The sequence below is a fragment of the Pogoniulus pusillus genome, chromosome 28 (genome assembly GCF_015220805.1).
Source record: "Pogoniulus pusillus isolate bPogPus1 chromosome 28, bPogPus1.pri, whole genome shotgun sequence".
Taxonomy (NCBI): domain Eukaryota; kingdom Metazoa; phylum Chordata; class Aves; order Piciformes; family Lybiidae; genus Pogoniulus; species Pogoniulus pusillus.
In genome coordinates, this window is record NC_087291.1 from 9,734,178 (window position 1) to 9,755,006 (window position 20,829).

The following is a 20,829-nucleotide window of genomic DNA, read 5'->3' on the forward strand; positions in this document are numbered from 1 at the left end:
TCTCTTCAAAAGCAGCCTTTGTGTCTTTAGTTAGGGAAACTGATATTTCTGGCTTCTATCTGCCTAGAGCTTACATCCGAACCTGTTTTTCCTGTGAAGTCTGGCAAAACTCACTGGCATTAAGAAATGGTAGTTAAGCAAAGTTACTGTTATCTCTTAGTGTGCCAACAGTGAGTAGCCTTCAGCAGATCATGTTCTGCTACCAGTTGTTTCCAGAGGTGACTTCTGTGAATAGTAGTGGTGTTTGTTAAGGTCCAGATCACTTTGCTTGTAAAGAATTTCCCAAGGCTGAGGTGAGAGATGAATCGGTTTATTTTGTCCAGTCTGAACTGACCTTCTTCTTCTTGCAGCATAATGAAAATAAAGGGATGGCTGACTTTTGAATTCTTTAGGAGTAATTTCCCTAGGGAATGGAAAAGTGGAGCTTCCTTAAATGCCACCATTTTACGGGACTAAGAGTAGGCAGACTGTAGCTGTTTGGTACTGTGTTTTATTTCCTGGAAAAAATAAGGTGTACCTTATTTATTTGGGATTTGTCCAAACCCAAGAAGGTAAACCTTGCAGGATTGGTCCAAAACCACTCAGAGAGTTAACTCAAAAGGTAAACTTAGAACAAGGTTTCTTGAATGATTGTCTTATGTGATCTAAACTGGACTATGGTACTTTGCTGCTGCTTCTGATTTAAACCTGCCTGCTTTTAATACATCCTCTCTTTCTCATTTTAGCAATTCATCAAAGTGAAGAAAACAATGGTCAAGAAATAAAAGGACTAGAAGAGCTCAAGGATACCTCTGATAGTCAGGTAAATGTGTATGATTAATTGTGTCTTGGGAACTTTTTAAGACCTACAAGATGAAGGATCTGCTTTCAGTGGCTCTGGGAAATGGATTTTCCTCGATGTTCTGCACAGGGAGTCTGTAGGAAGGAGAAGGTCTGCGGGATCTTGTCTTATGCGACTATTTAGAACAAGATTGATGGTGATTCTGGGAATTAATGCCATGATGCTGCAATCACACAGTATTCTTCAACTATCTCTCTGCTCTTTTTAGATAATATACACAGCATATACCAGATGTGAAACTAAAATGAGATGCATTTTAGGAGGCAAGGGCATGTGACGTTTTGATTGAATTTTAATCACTGTAAATAGACATGCAATGAAATGAGGATGCTTATTAGTCACTCGAGTGCGAGTAACAACCTTTGCCTTTCCTTCCCAGACTGCCCTCATTTACAACAAAGATATTACTCAGAAGAAACTTAACTGTCTTTTAGAGTTTTTTAATTATGGAATTGCTTACACTTCTTAATTCTGAGGCTGTTTTTTTTCCTGGTTAATCTCCAGTTCACTCAATCGTTCAGTTTGTGCATTCAAACTGTGCAAATATAACTGTATTGCTCATTGTGTCTGTGCTGATTATTGCTTTTAATTTAAAATTAATTTCTCTCAGTCCTGACTGGTTTGGGCTTTGGGTATTTTTTTACTTCTGTTCCCCTTTCAAATCTTACATCCCTCATCAGTTGCCACTTTTTCTCTTTCCTACATGTGCAACTTGCAGTTTCTGTCTCTGGTTTATCTCGTAGCACCTGGCCTGCTAAAAAGCTGTATGTGAGAAAGACAGGGTTTGCTCAGCTTTTATCTGGCTGGAAACCAGCTTCTGAAAATTGAAAGAATTTGAAACATATTTAAAATAAAATAAAAAAAAGAATCAAAAATTGCATGAACAGTTAACACAAGTGTTGAAGTTCCCCGGTGGGAAGAGAGCAGGAGCATTATCAAGGCAGCCGTTGCTCCAGTTTGTTTGTCAATGCCATGAACCCACCATACCGCGAGCACCCGACGCAGTTTGGTTTAAGGGTGTGAATAGGGTTTTTTGCTTTTCCACTTTAGCAGGAGTCCATATCACTGGAGCAAAGCCAATGCTTTTCTGAGGCAGTGGCATGAGGTTTTAAGTTTTCAGGTTGATCAAAGGTGAAGCCTGTAATAATTAGAGTGTTTTCACCAGACATAGCAGAAAAAAAAACAAACCGCAACAAACCTCTTCTGCTGGCAGAGTTGAAGGGTGTAGTGCCTGCTCTGAGCACCACTCTGCAGGACATAGGCTTGGTTTACATTGGAGCTGGTTGACAAAACTGGTACAAGTGTGGAAAAACTTAAGTACAGGGATTTTTGAAACCAAGCATGCTGTAAACAATGTAAATAATGTAAACAAAAAAATCCATCCTGTTTGCCTAAGGCTGTCTTAATTCACCTCCGTGTCACTTCCAGCATATTTATTTATGGCCTTTGCAGAGGAAATATTTTCCTATGGATGTGCTGAAAAAGAAAATTTGTTGTCAGCATCTTTCCTTTTCCAACCTCAGTAGTGACTAATTTACTTTTTCTATCCCATTAAATGTTTTTTAGTTTCATACATTGCATAAACAGCTTTAGTTATAGTACTTCTGTGCTGTGAATGTTAGTAAGGCTTTAAAATAAAGCTCCTATGTTCTTTTATCATTCATTAAATTAAAGCAAATTGCCTGAAAGAAGGTTGTAGTGAGATGGGGGTTGGTCTCTTCTCTGTAGAATGAAAGGAAGTGGCCTGAAATTTTGCCAGGGGAAGTTTAGTTTGGGTATTAGGACAATTCAGTTTACTGAAAAAGTGGTCAGGCATTGGAATACGTTGCCCAGGGAGATGGTGGAGTCACCATCCCTGGAGGTGTTATAAAAAATGTAAACATGGGACTTCAGGACATCATTTAACGGCCATGGTTGTGTTAGGTCGATGGTTGGACTTGATCTTAGATGCCTTTTCTGACCAAAACAATTCTATGATTTTATGAAAATATGGAACTTGGTGATTTTCACCTTCACTTAAGTTAATACATGCATCTCTCTTGGTGTATGTGAATTAGAAGACTAAGAACCAGTTTCTAGACACATGTGTGACAGCACAAAATACAAACCACAGCTGCATTTTGCAGATAGGACAGTTTGCCTTTGCCCTTTCATCTGACAAACAGCTTCAAAGACACTGCTTTAAAATTAAATTTATGTTGACAAGTGGGAATAACGAGTAATAGGAGACACTGTCAATATCTTCTCAACCAGCTTTTGGAAGCTGTCATCAATTCATTCACTAGTTGACCTAGATGCTTTCTTATAAGTATTTAGTGGAAAGATTTATAGTGGAAAGGCAGCACAACTGAGGATTAAAAGTGAGGAAAAAAACATATTTAACCTTTTGTGTTTAAAGTATGTTCTTTAGTCCCAGAGCCAAACATGTACAATTAACTTGATACTGCCTTAGCTCTCCCAGAAATGTTTTAGTTGACCTCTTATGCACTGGAAACCAAATAATGTTCTGTGCAATTCTTTAAGAAATAGTTGAGGGAGGAAGAGGCATATTAAAAAATGTAAGATTTATTCTTGGTGTTTATTTGAGACAGGGCAATATGATTCTGGAATCAAATTGCCAGATTGAATACAGTCCATATTTGTGCTGGGGCTAATGGGCTTGTGTCTAGGATTCTTCCCTGGGGTGCTCATCCATGCAGAAAGCAGTAATATGCTCTGTCTGAACACAGGCAGAGGGCAACGAGTGAGTGAGAGTGAGGCCCACGTGTTCAAAAAGTTGTCATTCTCTGGGATGATTTCTTTCACTTGAACGTGCTGAAGCCAACTGTTACCCCAAAATTGAAGTACCTTTCCACATCTTAACATAGGCAGTTTTAATCACTGGATTTTGCTTCACATTGCAGATCAATATGTATTTGTTCAGGAGAGTGAACAGTGCATTCCTGCCAATGTCCATCTGATTTGAAGTACAGGGACTCGTCACTATGTATGCCACTTGTAGGTCATGATCTGAGTTGTCTGGGCACAAGATGAAGATGTGAAAAGTTCCTCCACAGTACTGAAGTCCCAGATGCTGATAAACTGGAAATCTTTAAATATTCAAAGTCCTAATAAGCCATAACACTTTGAGTTGTCCTTAGCCTATAACCCTGGGGAGATTACAGCACATATATATTATACTCCCTGATAGAAGCACCCTAAAGCCATGAAATAGGCAGGTTTGTCTCAAGTTGATGTCCCCAAGCCGTTGAAGTGTTGTGAAGATCAGGCATCAGACATAAGCTAACTCTGTGATGATTGCCTAGATTCCCTTTGTAAATTTCTGGAGATAAAGGAAAATTTTGGGAAACATTTCATCAGACCATTTTTAAACATCTACTTGTAGAGTAAAAAGAAATTGTCATCTTAAATTTCTCTTTTTCTCTATTGATTAAACCAGCCTGGACAACTGGTTCAGCATATTCTTCCACTTTTCTTCAAGTCAGTCTCTCTCCTGATGACTGGCAGGTGATAAAATGGTGTGTCAGAACTGTTTATGTATCAGTGTCTTTGGATTGGAATCTCATAGAAAATATCAGGACCTTTAGGTTAGGTGGTGCCCTTCCTTATTGTCAGCTCGGTTTCTGACCTTCAGTGCGGTGCGTAGGTTCCTTGTGGGAAAGCTGTGCTCTTCAGGAGGCTGAGTGCCGAAGAATGGACATGCAAAGCACTGGTTGCATCTGCAGTCCTTTCCTCTACAGCACAAGTGTCTGACGCAGGCTTGTTGAGGAGATGCCTTCATCCAGACTGAAGGAATGTAAGCATTTCTTTCAAACAATTCAGCAAGGATGACTCTCTTGATTTGGTGGTGAAACCTTTTTGTTTCCCCCAGTCAGCATTAAAACACTTATTCAGAAAGCAGATTGCTTTTCCTCCACAGATGAAGAAACTTTAACCCACATTTCTGTTTTTCCTATAAGAAACCAATGAATTGTAAGAAAGTTTGGGTGGGTAATCTCACACCCTCAGCTGTCAGAGACAGGAGTTTCTCAAGACTAAAGAGTCTGCATGGCACTATGGATTAGTGGTCAAGGCATCCCTGGTTTCTGGTCCTGACACATGAGATGTTTTATGAATTTTGAAGTAGATACTGATTCAGTTAAAATTAGGACACAGAGTAGAAAGAGAAGGGTGGAGGAAGTGGGGGAAAAAGGTTTATATGCAGATTGCCTGTAAAGTCATATCAATATCATAGACATGCCACAAGCTCGTCCCTCCCAAGGCATGTGCTGTTCCCATCAGGAAACACCTGGGATAGTAAAAGCTGTGCGGCATCATCAAGCCAGGTCTCAGTTATGCAGAGGCTCTATCCACGACTGAATCACAGGCACTGATATTAGCCACTGAGTTTGCAGGGAGCAGTTTAGCCCACATCAGCTAACTTCATGATGGTTCTGATATGCCTGTGTGCAAGCATGAATCTGTCATTATATCTGAATTTATACATCCTACATATATACATTTATATATACATACACACATACATATAATACACCTATGCATATAATACACATACATACACACACATATATAAAGATATATGCCATTATAAAGCAACCTGTGCTGAATGTTTTGACAAAAACACTGTTGGCATGGCTTGAATAACTGGCAGGATATTACCCAAAAATAAGTTGGAAAAAAAATAGTTTTAATGTAGTTTTTAAGGCAAATCTCATTTTCTTCCCTCAACAAAATCAGGAGATATTGATTTATTGTTTACAGAACAGATAAATACGAGACAAGTGGCTTTTCCCTCTTGAGGCTTGCATATGTGAAAAATGGTTGGAGTGGGAGCAGAGGGAGTTGTAGCCTGTTATTTTTAGGAGTGCCTTGTGTTGCAGTTCATTCTTTTTCCAGGGCTGTTCCTGGCTAACTTTCCCATGAGTTTTTAACCTCTTGCTCTTGTTCTCTTATATAACAGGAAACAGGCTGACAGGAACAAATAAAACACAGCGTATCTGATAGTCACACTCAGAGGAGCGGTTGATTTAGTTAGCTCTGCCTTTGCTCCTCCAAAGTAGATACGTTTGGAGAGTCAGATGTGCCTCAGCTCCCCTCCACTTGTTTTCCTGGAAGCAGCAACTTGTTTGTGTTCAAGTGGCACCGAAGTACTGCAAATATGAGAAAACAGCTGCATTTCTTTTAAGCTTGAAATCTGTGGTGGTGTCATGTCCTGGGACTGTGGATTTAAGTATCTGTTTGCTCTTTCTCCCACCCTTAAGGCAGGGGTCTTGTGCAAGCTTCAGGGAAGAGATGACATCGGACGGATCGAGCTGGTCCAGAAGCTGGCGAGAGAAAACTGCCAGTTTCTGCAGGCGGATAGGAAACCACCGGAGAAGGCAGAACAAGTAAGACATTTCTTGTTTGGGTTGTTTGTTTCTTTCTGGTGTGGAAGGGAGATTTAGGTCACAAAACTGAAATAGTAAAGCTGATGGTCAGAAACCAAGGCACACATTACTCATGGAGCTGTAGCTGCTCTCCTCTGGCATTTACATTTCTCCAAAGTGCGTTCAGTTCAATAATTGTCAACACACTTAAATTATTATGTTGTCATTAACTGTCAGTTACTGTTATTAATATCTTACATCTGAAACAGAAGATGATTTTAGGATGCTTTCTACCAAGTTGTTGCTGGTGATTATGAAATATTTGGCTTTCAGGCTTTATTTAAATAATGTATAAGGCATATGAGTGCTTTAAGTACTTTACCTTAAGTTGTCTTAAAATTGCTTCGTTACTGGTGTATTTGGATGCAAGACTGTCTGGAGCTTTTCAGTGTTGATTAATCTGGATAGGGAATGCAGCAATTTCTTTTTTTAAAAATAGTATTTTCAGCCAAAAGTGACACTGAAGAGAGCAGCATCCTGTTTAATGCTTTTAAAAACAGTTATTGAGGTGTTAATAACTGGATTGAAAATGGACTAAAACTTGACTGCTCTGCTTATAGCACAATGTATCCTCATTTTGTTCTCCTGGTAAAGATTTCTATTCTGATTGCATATTCATCTAAAAGTGCTGGGATAATAACTGCAAGAAACAACAAAAATCCCACCTAGTTTTCATGTGGCTTGCTGTAATTTATATGTAATTTATTCCATTTTCTGCTTACTGGACAGTAGAAGAAAGGCATGGCTTTAGAAAAGACACACTTTCAGCTCATCTGCAAGCTCTTTCCTACTGATGTAAGGCTGCACAGAGGAAAAGCAAAAAATGAAATCTTCTTCCAGAGCTTCATGCTGTTCTGTTTGGCAGCATATAAGGTCTACCTTGGTGTAGTTAGATCAGTAGTTGAGCATGAGGGAGAAGGGTAATTAGCCAGGCTCATATCCCTGAGATTGAGTTGTTCCTCAGCAGATTCACTGGCCATGGACATCTGACAGAATTTCCATGTGTTTTTAAACTGTATCATCAAAGCACAATTAAAAGTTTAGGTGCTTAAGCAGAGAAGATTTTAAGACGGAGAAGGTTTCTAATTGTGTTTTGGGATTTGGAAGGAAGATTACAGATGCTGTGGGCATAGGGGGGAGAGGGAGTGTCGGGACTGATACTTCAACAATTCAGTGGCTATTTTTGCTGCCTTACTCTGGTGATTGCAAAGGCTGCTGTGGTGTCAGCTGCAGCTCTATAGCTGCACAGATTACAGCACAGTTCCAGAAATGGAAGCAAAAAGTGCTCAGTTTTTCTTCTTTGAAAAGCATGGTACTTAGCAATTGCTGCTATTTAGGAGATGAGTGACTTCAGTTTAGCAGAAGCTAGAGCAAGCTGCTCATATCCATACTGAGCAGTTACTGCTCTTGGGCAAGGATGTGCCTTTAGACCTGGGGAATTGACAGGAAAGAGAAATGTCATCTGAGAGACTGCAGAAGCCCAGGTCATTCCTCATATGCCCTTTATTTCTGGGTGGGGAATGCCTTGCAGCTAGTGCTGACAATAACAAATTATGGTGTGCTTCCCCCACCCTGTTCTGCCTTTTGCTGGTTAATGTAGGGTGGGGGGTGACATGGCTCTTTGCTGCAGTCCAGGCAGCCTGTGCTCTGAGTGAAGAGAGACTTGCAGTCCTTGGTGTGTGTCTATTCACAAAGGACCCAACAGGGCTATTGATTTTGTTAGGAACAATCACCATGAAGGCATTACTGAACATGGGCAAGGTCTGCTGTAAGGTTCTCAGTTTAGCTGACTCAAGTAATTCATTCTCGCTGGACAGAAGTCATGCTTTACTGTGTTAAGGGTGGAGGGTTGCATACGTTCAGGAAGCTGTAAGCTTCCATCCCTTCCTCTCCCTCCCTTCCGTCCTTGTGGTCTGTGAGTGGCTCTGGTGCATGTGCAGGTGGCAGGATTTGGCTGACTGGGCAGAGTTTGCTACTCTGAGCAGCTGTTCCCACTCTTCTCCAAAGCAAAAAGCAGCAGACTGGATTGTACTGAGTACCACTTAGATGTGGGCTTTCAGACTTCCCAAGTGATGACAGATTCATTGGCACCAGTGTACTGGCCAGTTCCTTGTGCTCACTGTAAAGGTTAGAGGAACAACATGTTTAGGGTGTGGTGTCCTTACAGAATTATGTGTATCATGCCCATCTTTCTCTTTTATTGTTAAAACCTGTTTACTTTTAGATTACTTTCTTAGCAACGCAGGGTAATGGGCACTTAATGTAGACAGTGAAGTGGAGCAGCTCTGTGCATTCTCCACATGACCCTCAGAAGGTATCCCTGTGCTAAAGCTTTCACCAGCTTTCTTTCCTGGGGAGCTCAAGCAGTGTTTTCATGGATGATCTGCCTTCCTCAAAAGCATGGAGTTAGGTCTGTAAATTTGATGCCTGGACACCCTGCCAGGCTTCTCTCCCTGTGCCTGGGGAGCCAGCTAGCAGGGCTGGCCTCCTGGCAGCCCATCTTGAAGCAGAAATGCTGCTGGTTTGCAGGGCTGTGTGTTTCAGTCAGCCCAGGACAGTGGTTCTGTTTGACACTAGGGGGTTTTGTAACCCACCTGGCAGTAAAATTGCCCTTTCCAAGATGGCCAAAAGGGATTTTTTTTTCCAGAAGCAGAGTTCTGATTTGTTCTCCTCTAAGAATATTCTAAAAAAAGAAACCCAACCCAACTTGAAAACAGGGTTAGACTTGTCCATATAGAGAATTCTTTATATGGACTCTCCCAATGGGAAATGGAGTTGTGTCTCCTTTGGTGCTAGCCACTAAAGCAGGCCTCTTCAGATTAGAACAACCTCACACTGCCTATACAGCAAACACAAATGTAGTATGATTGGGCTTTGCTGATTCTTCTCCTCCTTTGAAGAAGAAAGAACTGTCAGCCTAATTGAAGAATTTGCCACCCAGGGACCCCAAGAGTTTTTTTCTTCTGCGTTGAATGAAATGTGGAACTGTCCAGAGAAACAACCTCTGTGTGTTTGTAGCATTCAAGTGTGTGGGGAAGCTGAGCTGTGAGGGCAACTGATGAACTCTCTTATCATTTAAATAACTAATGACCATCTTCATCTGAGTCTGAGGGCAGAACTTTGTGTACTCACATGGGAAAGGTAGTTGAGTCTGGTCTTGCAGATGTTTTGGGGCAGGTAAAATAAGTAGTTGTGTTGTTCGTGATGTGGTGTTGGAGGCTGGTCTGTAGCCAAGAGTAGGCAGATGAAGTATGGATTGGTTTGGGTCACTGTTTCAGATTTTTCTTAGAAAATAAAGCAGATGACCTGGAAGAGAGAAAATACATCACAGCTGGATAGTTCACTGGAGGAAACAGCTCAGTTTGGAGGTATGGTGGCAGAGAGAAGAGATTCCTTTAGTTTGAGCATGTTCTGAAGGGTGAAAATCAGGACATATATATGGGGATTTTGTATGTGCATATTTTTTCACATCATACTTTAAGCTCTCAGAAAGTCTATGCTGGTTGTTTCAGGTTTCTGGTATATTACCACTTCTTTTCTTAGTTGTGGTTTGAATAAAAAAGCGTTGTGGAAAAGAGCTACTAGTACAGAAGTTTTGAACACAAGCTCCTTTATATGTGAGCTGCTTATTTGTTACTGCAAGCTTGCTGTGACCTCTTTAGACTGGTTTAGAACTGGAGATTGGTCTTCTGTAGCACACAGTGCCAGGTCCCTCTCTAGAGAACATAATGTTTGCAAAGTGCTCTGACTGTAATGCTGCTCACAAACTTGTAGAGGAATAAAAAACCTAAATTATAGTGATCCCCCCCCCCATTTTCACTTGCTAATGTGTTGCAGTAAGGTTCTTGATTAAAGCATTGAACCTACCATGTGTGCTAGGTTTCCTAAAGCTTCAGTTTTGCTGAGGAGCGGAAAGTAAATAGAAGTAAATTAGCTTCTAAACAGGCAGATGAGCTTCATCTCTGCTCTTGCATTCCTACAATGAGATGAGATAACTAAAGGGTTGCCTAAAATGCACAGAAATTATTTTAGCATCAGACATGGGCTACAGTAAAAACTATGCAAGCTTGCAGTTCTCATTTTATGATTACATGCAAATCACACTCGTAAACCTAGGGAAATGGAAACCTGGATATTTGTGTTTTTATGTTATTCAAATATTTCATTCCCTTGAAACAATTGCTTTGACAGAAAAGAGATTTAAAGTCTGTATTGAAATATTCAGCTACAGAATGAGCTGCTCTTTTTAAGAAGTTTGCTTACTGTTAGCGTTAATTATAATATAAAAAGGAAGTTTTGCATGCAAAACCATTGGAAGCTGTCGTAACTTTTGCTCAAGCATTCATCTGAGGCATAGCTGCACTACACTCTGTTTGTGGAACTCCTTTTAAGCAACTAGAGGCTCAATTAAATAATGCCTGTGTAGTAGACATGCTACTGTTTGTACAGTATTTTCCAGTTATTTCAATGAAGCATTGCACCAGTTAAGAAAATCACATCTGTTTAGTGCCATCCTTACTGAAGCAGTGAAAGTGCTTTTCACCTCAGCATGATGGGGAAAATACTCTCTAGATACTGTTTTCATAGTCAGAGCAACAGCATAAGCTTTCAAGAAATCGACAGTAATGTTCAAAGGAAAATTAAGATTTTCTGATATCACAGTATCACCAAGTTTGGAAGAGACCTCACAGATCATCAAGTCCAACCCTTTACCACAGAGCTCAAGGCTAGACCATGGCACCAAGTGCCACGTCCAATCCTGCTTTGAACAGCTCCAGGGATGGCGACTCCACCACCTCCCCGGGCAGCCCATTCCAGTGTCCAATGACTCTCTCAATGAAGAACTTTCTCCTCACCTCGAGCCTAAATTTCCCCTGGTGTAGCTTGAGGCTGTGTCCTGTCGTTCTGGTGCTGGCCACCTGAGAGAAGAGAGCAACCTCCTCCTGGCCACAACCACTCCTCAGGTAGTTGTAGACAGCAATAAGGTCACCCCTGAGCCTCCTCTTCTCCAGGCTATGTTCAGCAGAGAACTAAAGAGTATGAATTCATTTTTTCAATGACATAAATGATATTCTAGACAAGAGCTCTACCACTACTTACATGCATCAGTGGGGAGGGGAGTGTTTGGTAAATCCACCTTGTAATGCCTTTACAGATTAATGTATATATTAATTAGAGTTATGTAGCGCTTAAAAGGGCAGAAGTATATACAGCTTGCATGTATTGATTCTGTGACTTAGGCAGTTCAAGATGAAAGAGCTGGATTGTAGCAGGGCAGGTGTGCTTTCACAAGGACAACAATTACTGAAAAACAGTTTTGTTAATTTACTGGGCACTAAGTTTTGTAATCAGTGGTCTCATTAAGAAGACAGATGATTCGCTCATTGAAGCAGGTTAGTGGTTGTGCTGAAGCTCTTAGAAGGCTTACTAAAGAAGATTAATTATTTAGACCCTCGAGTTGTATGGATTACTCACAACCAAGGAATTTCTTGAGGAAATTCCAGCTGTGACACATCAAGGTTATTTCAGGGTGCACCTACCTGCCCAGCTGGATGCCTTACAAGGAGACAAGAATGAACGTCAGGACATGTCCAGAGCTGCAGCTTTTGTTAGCTTGACATAGTTGTGGCCTCGCAGTGATGAATTGTTGATGATCAGTAATCATTGCTCCAACAGAAAAAAAATATTCCTTACAATTATGACACCAATTGATATCTGAATGCAGTCAGTCAGTGAAATCTTTGCTTTCCTTTCAAAGAAATCCATCATTGCTTTTGTTGTATCTGTTTTGGCTGAGTCAGATCTATTTGGTAGCTTGAATGCAGATTTACTGCGTTTGGAGGCTGTTCTGCATCTCTTGCAGAACTGTGGTTCAAATGGACATAATGTCTATAGCATAGTGAAAGCCTTTGCAGAAACCTTCATGGCTTGTATAACCATGAGATTGTATAGTTGTCTGAAGTCACTGAAACAGAGCAGAATTAGCACATCTGCACAAGATTCTGCTGTTGCCTTCATACTTCTTGGTCCACCAGCATTAGGAGAGAGAGCTGTACCAGAGTAAGATGATAGGTTGTAATTTTGACTTAATCATCAGCTACAAGCCAAGAAAAAAGTCTGTCAATAAGCTTGTCAGTTTATAGCTCCATGTTGAGTAGGAGTAAGTACTTAAATAGGTAGGTACAAGCTTGCTGTGGAGGTAACTTGAAGTTCAAGTCTCTGGTCTGAATCAGAAGGAACAGAGACTTTAATCTAGTTCTGTCATGTTCTGGAGAGAGTGTTCTATCCCAGATGGTCAATATTTCCTCACCTGGAATGAATACATAGCCTCAGGTGATCACCTGTTCTCCATAAACCAACCTCTTTATCTCCTGAGAAGAAAAGATTTCTGCAGGTGCTAAGTGGTTTTGTTTGTTTGTTTTTAAAGATTTCTGCAGGTGCTAAGTGGTTTTTTTGTTTGTTTTTTAGTGCAGAGCAGGCATGGGCATCTTTTTGACATAATGACAATATGGGAGAGAGAAGGATCCTCTTGCTCAGATGCAAGACTGGGATTCCTCCTGGATGGGAAGATTGACTGTGAGCCAGCAGTGTGCTCTAGCAGCCAAGAAGGCCAATGCCATTTTGAGGTGTATTAGAAGGGCTGTGGTTAGTAGGTTGAGAGAGATTCTCCTCCTCCTCTACTCTGCCCTGATGAGGTCTCATCTGGAATATTGTTTTCAGTTACGAGCCACTCAGTTCAAGAAAGATCTTAGAGAACTGCTTGGGAGAGTCCATTGCAGAGCCATGGAGATGATTAAGGCAGTGGAACATCTCTCTTATGAGAAGAGACTGAGGGAGCTGGGGGTCTTCAGCTTGGAGAAGAGGAGACTGAGAGGTGACCTCATCAATGTTTATAAATATGTAAAGGATGAGTGCCAGGAGGATGGAGCCAGTGATGTCCAGTGACAGGACAAGGGGCAATGAGTGGAAGTTGAAGTATAGGAAGTTCCATGGAAACATGAGGAAGATCTTTTTTCCCTGTGAGGGTGACAGAACACTGGAACAGGCTGCCCAGGGGGGTTGTGGATTTTCCCTCTCTGGAGATATTCAAGACCTGCCTGCATGCGTTCCTGTGTGATCTGGTATAGGTGATCCTGCTCTGGCTGGGGGATTGGACTGGATGAGCTTTTGAGTTCCTTCCAGCCCCTAACCTTCTGTGATTCCATAATAGTTTGGCTGCTAGGAAAACCTTTCTTCAGTCTCTTGTAGCATTTTTGTGAAAATAATAAGAAAAGTATTTTTATTTACTGTATATTTTAAAGAGGACTTACTTTTGGTTTTGTTGAGTGTAGTGTGGCCAAAGTTATGGAGAAGAATCTTGCTCTCTTGCCAGGAGTGCAAAGTAATGCACTGCCTTGCCAGTGAGGGGAAATAATATGGTCCTTAGTAACATACTTGAGAGGAGTGATGCTTGTGCTCACATGGTGCATTGTAAGCTTAGCATAGGAACATGTTGAGTGGAAAGCTCACTCTTAGCTTTGAGTGAAGTCACGTACTTCCATAGTACTTTATTTCCTCCAGATGCTTGGCCTAGTGTTTAAAAGAAAAGAAAACCTAATTTGCTCCTCTTAGGCTTATTCTATACCACTAAGCTACTTTGTATAGAAGGAAATTCCACATACACATTTCGCATGCTGGGCTTTCTTTGGTGTGGAATGGTGACTCATTCTTGTATGGGACAATACCTTGGCTACTGGACTAAAAGGAGTAAAAAGGGCAGGTGGTATTTAGCCAGCTAAAAACTGGGAGTGGGAACACTGCATTTTTATTTTTGACTCCACTGGTTATTTAATATGTAGCTTTCTTCAAATCATGTCACTTCTTTGCACCTTTGTTTGCTCAGATATAAAATGGAGTCTTAAACATGTAGGACCTTGAAGGGGTGCTATAAAACCTGCAGTGGTTAATGAATGTTGGTGAATTGCTTTGAGGTCCTTCAGGGTGGTTTGGGCATCCCAGTGAGCTGGAAGGGGGTTGGACTTTGAACTGCTGAAGGCCAGGGGGGTGTTTTTTAAGAATCTGAACATAGCTGAGGCAAAGCCAAGCAGTTGTAGTCACTTTGCTCTCTCTGGCTCCTTGGATGTGACTTCTGGGACAGTGCCATCAGCAGCATCCCTTCCCTGCCTGCTTGTCCCCAGCCCTGTGCTGCCCTGTGTTGTGCTGTTCTGTGAGGAGACACTGGAAATAATGCAGCTGAAAAACGAAATAAATACACCTTTCTTGTGGGGTTTCTTTCTAACTGGGTGAGTTTCAGCATCGTATTATGGATATGAACATGGGCTGAAAATGAGACATGGTGTCACCCATGACCCTTGCTGACAAGACCTACTCTGCTGCTCATGGTGAAACACAGCCTTCCTTCTGTCCCCAAAGCCTTGTAACTTACCAAATCTAGTACTGAGCTTGGTCAAATTAAATGTCCTTGTGGTTTGTTTTTTTCCCCCTCTTTTTTTGATTGGCATAGTTCTGGTCTAGGTCCTGTGCTTCACCGTGTGGCCTTGTGAAAGCTTACATGTACAAAGACAGAGGTGAGTACCGGAGAGTGGACAGGAATGACGTTTTTCATGGGGAATGGGACTACACAAGTCCTGGTAGCACAAGCACTGAAAACATGGCTCCTTGGTTCTGCCTTCAGCTCCATTTGTCAATGTGAATAAACAGAGGAACTCTCTGAAAGCTCTCATCTGCAGGTTGTCACTGTCCCCTGCTTCTGTGTTTCTCTCTAAGTTGCTTATGTTTCTAGACTGTCTAAAGGCTTACACAGAGTTGATCTATTGTGTTTTCCCTTTAGAGAAGTAGAAATGAATTTATGAATTCAAAGTGTGTGCTGTAATGTTTTCCAGTTTTAAATTTACAGTTCTGTCCCTCTCTTTGTGTGATCAATGCACTCAATGTTATTTTCTTCATTTTTCTGATTTATGACATCAATAAGCTCCCAGTAAGGCTGATAATATAGTGAGTGTACCTGCTTCTGTGCAGTTACTTCTACACTTGTTCTGGGAGCTTTGAATAACAAAAGTGCTTGGATGTGTCAAGTTAGGGAATTTGTTATCTAAATTCTGGAAGATTAAAAAGAAAAGCTGATAATGCTTTGAATATCTGCCATGCAAACTTAGGTCATAAATTTAATGCAGTTTCTGAAATTCAGGAGAAATAATTTTGTCCTTCACCTCTCAGTTACCAAGATCTTTTATACCATTCATTGTTTTATTAGGCTTTTCTCTTGGAATTGAATTCAATCAAGGACATCTTGCGTTGGCTTATAGTATGGACCTAGCTGAAAAGAAGCAGGCAAGAAAACTGGCAAACTTTGTTGATAAGCTAGAAGCTGATGGCTGTCCACCACATCATCCTTTTTAGAAGCTGTCTGAGATTTGGTAGTCTGCCCAGAGATCAGTTATGTAAAAGGGGCCTGTGCTTCACATATCCCCCTTGGATTTTTTCTCCTCTTGAATTATTCCAAGAAGCATCTTCACTTCCATTGAAGTGGTTATTTGGGCCAGTAATGCAGAAGATACATGGCTAGTGTCATTGAACAGATGAACATATTTCTACATATCAGGCTTGGCTGCTTTTTGGAGTGGAAACTGCACCAGAGCCAGTTCTGTAGTGGGATCTGCAGTCTATGCTGAGGTCAGCATGGTTCCAGTGACTGAATGCTCTGGAATCAATGATGCCTCCTTTGTTTTCCAGTGCTGCCAGGCTGGCACCACTAACCTTCACAGCTGCCAGAGCAACCTAGCTTTCTGTAGAGATCTGACAGCCTGTGTCAGGATCTCACTGGAATAGATTCTACCAGCATTTGTTGGCATTTGTTCCTGCAGGCAGGCTCCAGAGAATACCTGGAGCTTGCTGGTGTGAAGGCTCAGCCTTTTCGCTCCATTCAGCTGCCTGTCCTACACCAGCCAGGCTATCTGCACTCAGGGCCTTTTGGATAAAGGGCAGCTAGGGAAGTATCTGTCTCTGCCTCCACTATAGCAAGAAAGTAAGGACAACTCGACCTTGGTGGGGTTGTTTTTTTTTTGTTTGGGTGTTTTGACTTTTTTTAATAGGCTTCTTCCCCCCCCTCAGAATTTAGTTTGTTTTCATCATGAGACGTCCCTAAAATCTCTGCACCTTGTCCTCTCGCTATGGCCATTCTGTCACTCACTGTGCCTGCATTTTAAAGCTAAATTCAGCTCCTGCTGATATGAATAGATTTTTTGGTGAGAGCAGGGTATAGCCCTTTGGGTCCAATGCTTTTGTCACACTGTAGCCTTGGAAGGTGGTGGCATTTTGCAAGATGTGCTTGACACATGGTCACCTGTGGAGAATGCTGATTTGCTAGCAGTTAATCCACTGCTTGCATTCATTTTTCTTGGTTGCATGTGGCAGCTCAAAGAGCAAAGGAATGAAAACCCAGGCGATTAGTGGCATTTTTGCTGACTATCTCCCTCTAAATCAAAGCAGGTATTCCCCCCTCCTTCCTCGATTAGTGTTCCTGCTGCTGTGTGCGGCACCTCCTGTATTCTAATTCACAGCACATGAAAATGAGGTCTCAAGTGCATCTGCATGGATTTCATTTTAACTACCCAGTGAAAAGTTTTAATTAGATGTTTCATGTGGAAACATGAAACAGGGTTTGAAATTAGCAGTGACCTTGCAGCCTTCCTCGAATGTATTTGCTGTTACCATGTGGCAAGCAGTTCCCAGCTTTTTTGTTGCTGGGTGGAACGTACGTGTAGGAGCAGGGAAGACTGACCTGTGGGAGCAGCAGCAGCAGTTGCTGGTTCAGGGAAAAAAGTATTTTAGCTTCACTTGGTGACTTGGAAAATAATAGAATGACCTAAGTCAGGAAGAGCATGAATGGGAGCTGGTATTTCCTTTAACAGCTTGCTGAGGATCAAACCCAGCTCTGAACAAGGGTGAGCCTTGAGCAGCGGGTGGTGCTGGACTACACAGCCCTGCTTGATCAAGGGAAAGGCGTCCACCTCACACTCCATTGTTGGCTGTGCTGTGCATTGTCTCTGTTTCACCTGGAGTGGCTGGAGTGAGAACACCATTCCTCAGTTTGTCTCCATTCTTTGTGGAGGTGTGAGGAGTAGGTCTGTGCATGCTCTCTCAGGAGCAGCATTTCTGCTTAGCCCAGTGCTCGGAGGAACAAAGGAGAAGCTCTGCTTTTGGTAGAGTTAGGAGACAAGCACAGAATGAGGATATGCACCGCATTTTCTGACTGCAATTTCACAGCAGCTCTTCCCTTTTTAGAGGAACACACATACATATCAGACACGTACAACATCATTTTAGCCATATACTTTTGATATTGCAAGGAAGGGGTTATTCACCACAAGAGCATTTAAAACATATATTGTGGCCTTCCAGTATCTGAAGGGGGCCTACAAAAAGGCTGGGGAGGGACTTTTTCAGGTATCAGGGAGTGACCGGACTAGGGGGAATGGAGCAAAGCTGGAGGTGAAGAGATTCAGACTGGATGTGAGGAGGAAGTTGTTCAGCATGAGAGTGGTGAGAGCCTGGAATGAGTTGCCCAGGGAGGTGGTTGAGGCCTTGTCCCTGGAGGTGTTTAAGGCCAGGCTGGATGAGACTCTGGCCAGCCTGATCTAGGGTAGGGTGTCCCTGGGCATGGCAGGGGGGCTGGAACTAGATCCTTGTGGTCCCTTCTGATCCTGACTGATTCTATGATTCTATATATGTGGATACAACTACAACACTTACATTGATTTAGTGCTTGCAAAATATGCTGTTGGCCATATTTAGCATGTTAATAGAGGGAACTCATGTGGTCAGGGTCAGGGGAGATGCCACTAATCAGGGTTGGCTGGATTGAAGAGGTCAGAACTTCAGTTCTCACATATAAAGCCTGGTTATTCAGGTTTTGAACTAAAACCGAGACACAGTCAGGCCTGGATTTCTTTGTGTGGATGGAACATGGCTGGGAAGTGCACCAACACTCTGGCTTTGTCTCCTCCTAAGTGAAACCTGAATCTTTGCAGTGGAATCAACACATTGATTCAGTCTGTCCAAATAATCTGTCCGTCTGTACACAGTAGCTATAGTGAATTAATCACTGGGCCATATTGATTTCTTCTTGGTTTCCTAGATTTGATGAACTTGTGTAAAAGAAGCATGCAGCTTCTTGGCTTCTATACAAAACTGTCTTTGAAGTGAGTTCTTTACTGCTATTTCTAGCAGAGGCAGAAGTAGTACATTAAGCCTGGGTGGAGGATTGTCCTACCTTATCATTGGCACTACAAGATTTTCCAGAGGGGCTGAACAGTGCCCAGTGCCCCACTGGGGATCCAGCAAATCCTGCACGTTGCAGGTTATAGCATCCTGCATCTTGGCCTTTCTCAGGACAGGATATAGAATCATAGAATGGTTTAGGCTGAAAGGGACCTCAAAGATCATCCAGTTCCAACCCCCTGCCATAGACAGGGACACCTCCCACTAGAACAGGTCACTCAAGGCCTCATCCAACCTGGCCTTGAACACCTCCAGGGAGGGAGCAGCCACAATCTTCCCAAGCAACCTGTGCCAGTGTCTCACCACCCTCACTGGAAAGAACTTCTTCCTAAAATCTAGTTAAAATCTCCCCTCTGCCAGTTTAAACCCATTACTCCTCATCCTGTCATTACAAGACCTTGTAAATAGTTCCTTCCTAGCCTTCCTGTAGGCTTCCTTCAGATACTGGAAGTCCACTACAAGGTCTCCTGGAAGCCTTCTCTTCTCCAGGCTGCAGAGCCCCAGATCTCATAGCAGAGCTGCTGTAGCCCTCTGATCATCTTTGTGGCCTCCTGTGGACTCACTCCAACAGCTCCAACAGTTCCATGTCCTTCTTGTGCTGGGGGCTCCAGAACTGCACACAGCACTCCGTGTGGGGTCTGAGGAGAGCAGAGTAAAAGGGCAGAATCCCCTCCCTTGCCCTGCTGGCAGAATCCTCTTTTGCTAGGGAGCTTGGGGTGCTTACAGTCTCCCAGTTTTCCTTCTGTAGCTATGTGCCTAGATGTGTATGTGCTGTAAATATTTATTCATTAAACAGACTGCAAACCTTGCTAAAAGCAAGAGCTACTTAGGGAATTTTTGTTTCTCATTGTAGAAATAACCATTCATTACATTCTCAGGTGGTAACATAAAGAAGCTGCTTTCTCCTGGTGACCCATCTGTTCTGACGTTCCTCTCCTCTTTCTCTCTTCAAATTACTTCAGGTTTTCATCTAGCAATTTCTGGATAGTTTCAATCTCCTTTTCAGTTCTTCAGATCAAAACCTGAATCTGGGGCGTCACATTTGAGACACGTACAAAGTTCTGTGTCCCTACCTCAGGGATGTCAGAGCTGTGAATATCACCTTTCCTCTGCTCTCTGTCCAGTGTCTGCTGACAGAAAAAGTGATAGAAGCAGACTGTCTCTTCACTGGGTACCTTCAGGTAACTCTTTTTAGGTACACATTACCTACAGAGTTACCTACATCTTTTTAGTGGTGCACAGTGATAAGACAAGGAGCAATGGCTACAATCTGAAACACAGAAGGTTTTTCCTCAACATCAGGAGAATCTTCTTCACAGTGAGGGCGATAGAGCACTGGAACAGGCTGCCCAGAGAGGTTGTGGAGTCTCCTTCTCTGGAGTCTTTCAAAACCTGCCTGGATATATTCCTGTGCAGAGTACCTTAGGAGACTCTGCCTTGGCAGGGGTGTTGAACTTAATGATCTCTGGAGGTCCCTTCCAACCTAAGGTTCTGTGATTCCCACAGCTGCCTTCCTGAAGAGGAAGGGTGCATGGTGGAATCAAGGTGTCGTGAGAGGACTTGGGAACTCCCTGTCTTGTGCAGGCTTCATAGAATCATAGAATCAACCAGGTTGGAAGAGACCTCCAAGATCATCCAGTCCACCCAGCCCTGTCCAATCAACTAGACCATGGCACGAAGTGCCTCATCCAGTCTTTTCTTGAACGACTGAACGCCTTAGTGTCTCAGACCCTCCTTTGTACGTGGAATTGCTGCTTCCTTGCTCCCAGAAGCATTGTGAATATTGGCTTTCAGGATGCTCTCCCATACTGATGTGGTGTTTGAGTAGTTGGTGTGCACTGGCTGGCTGAAAGATGCTTATAGATAGATAGAAGCAGCTTGATTTTAAAAGTCTGAACAGATTGCTTCAGGTGACAGATTTTTAATGTAGAACCCCTAGATCAGGTATTTTATTAAGGATGGCCCTTTAAGAAAGGCCCTTTAGATAGTTTTTTTGTGTGTTCTCAGAGGTGCAGCTGTAGCCTTCATTTCTGGGTACCCCAAAAAATCTGCTTCTCTGTTTTAATTTAAGGCGTTTTCTGGTAGGAACCTATGCAGGAAGTGAAGGAACATGCTCCACTTTTGCAACAGAGCTATGGGTATCTGTGCTAATTTGTGTGGGATGCACAGCCACCCTCAGAAGGGAGTTAATCTGTTTCTGTGCTGAGTGGCCCTGTGCTCCCTGTACTTCGTCTGTTCTCACGCACCCACCCCCAGCTGTTACACAGACACACTTACACATAC

At 42.4% G+C, this 20,829-nt stretch overlaps 1 protein-coding gene across 2 annotated transcripts in view; it reads left to right on the plus strand.

Moving 5' to 3' along the window:
- Positions 1-20,829, plus strand: part of RAPGEF5 (Rap guanine nucleotide exchange factor 5) — a 184,464-nt gene that overhangs the window by 69,793 nt on the left and 93,842 nt on the right. For both annotated transcript variants that reach the window (XM_064167093.1, XM_064167094.1), the window contains exons 8-9: positions 726-802; positions 6,103-6,228. In XM_064167093.1, coding sequence (XP_064023163.1) covers positions 726-802; positions 6,103-6,228 — 203 coding nt within the window. The remainder of the gene's footprint in view (positions 1-725; positions 803-6,102; positions 6,229-20,829) is intronic.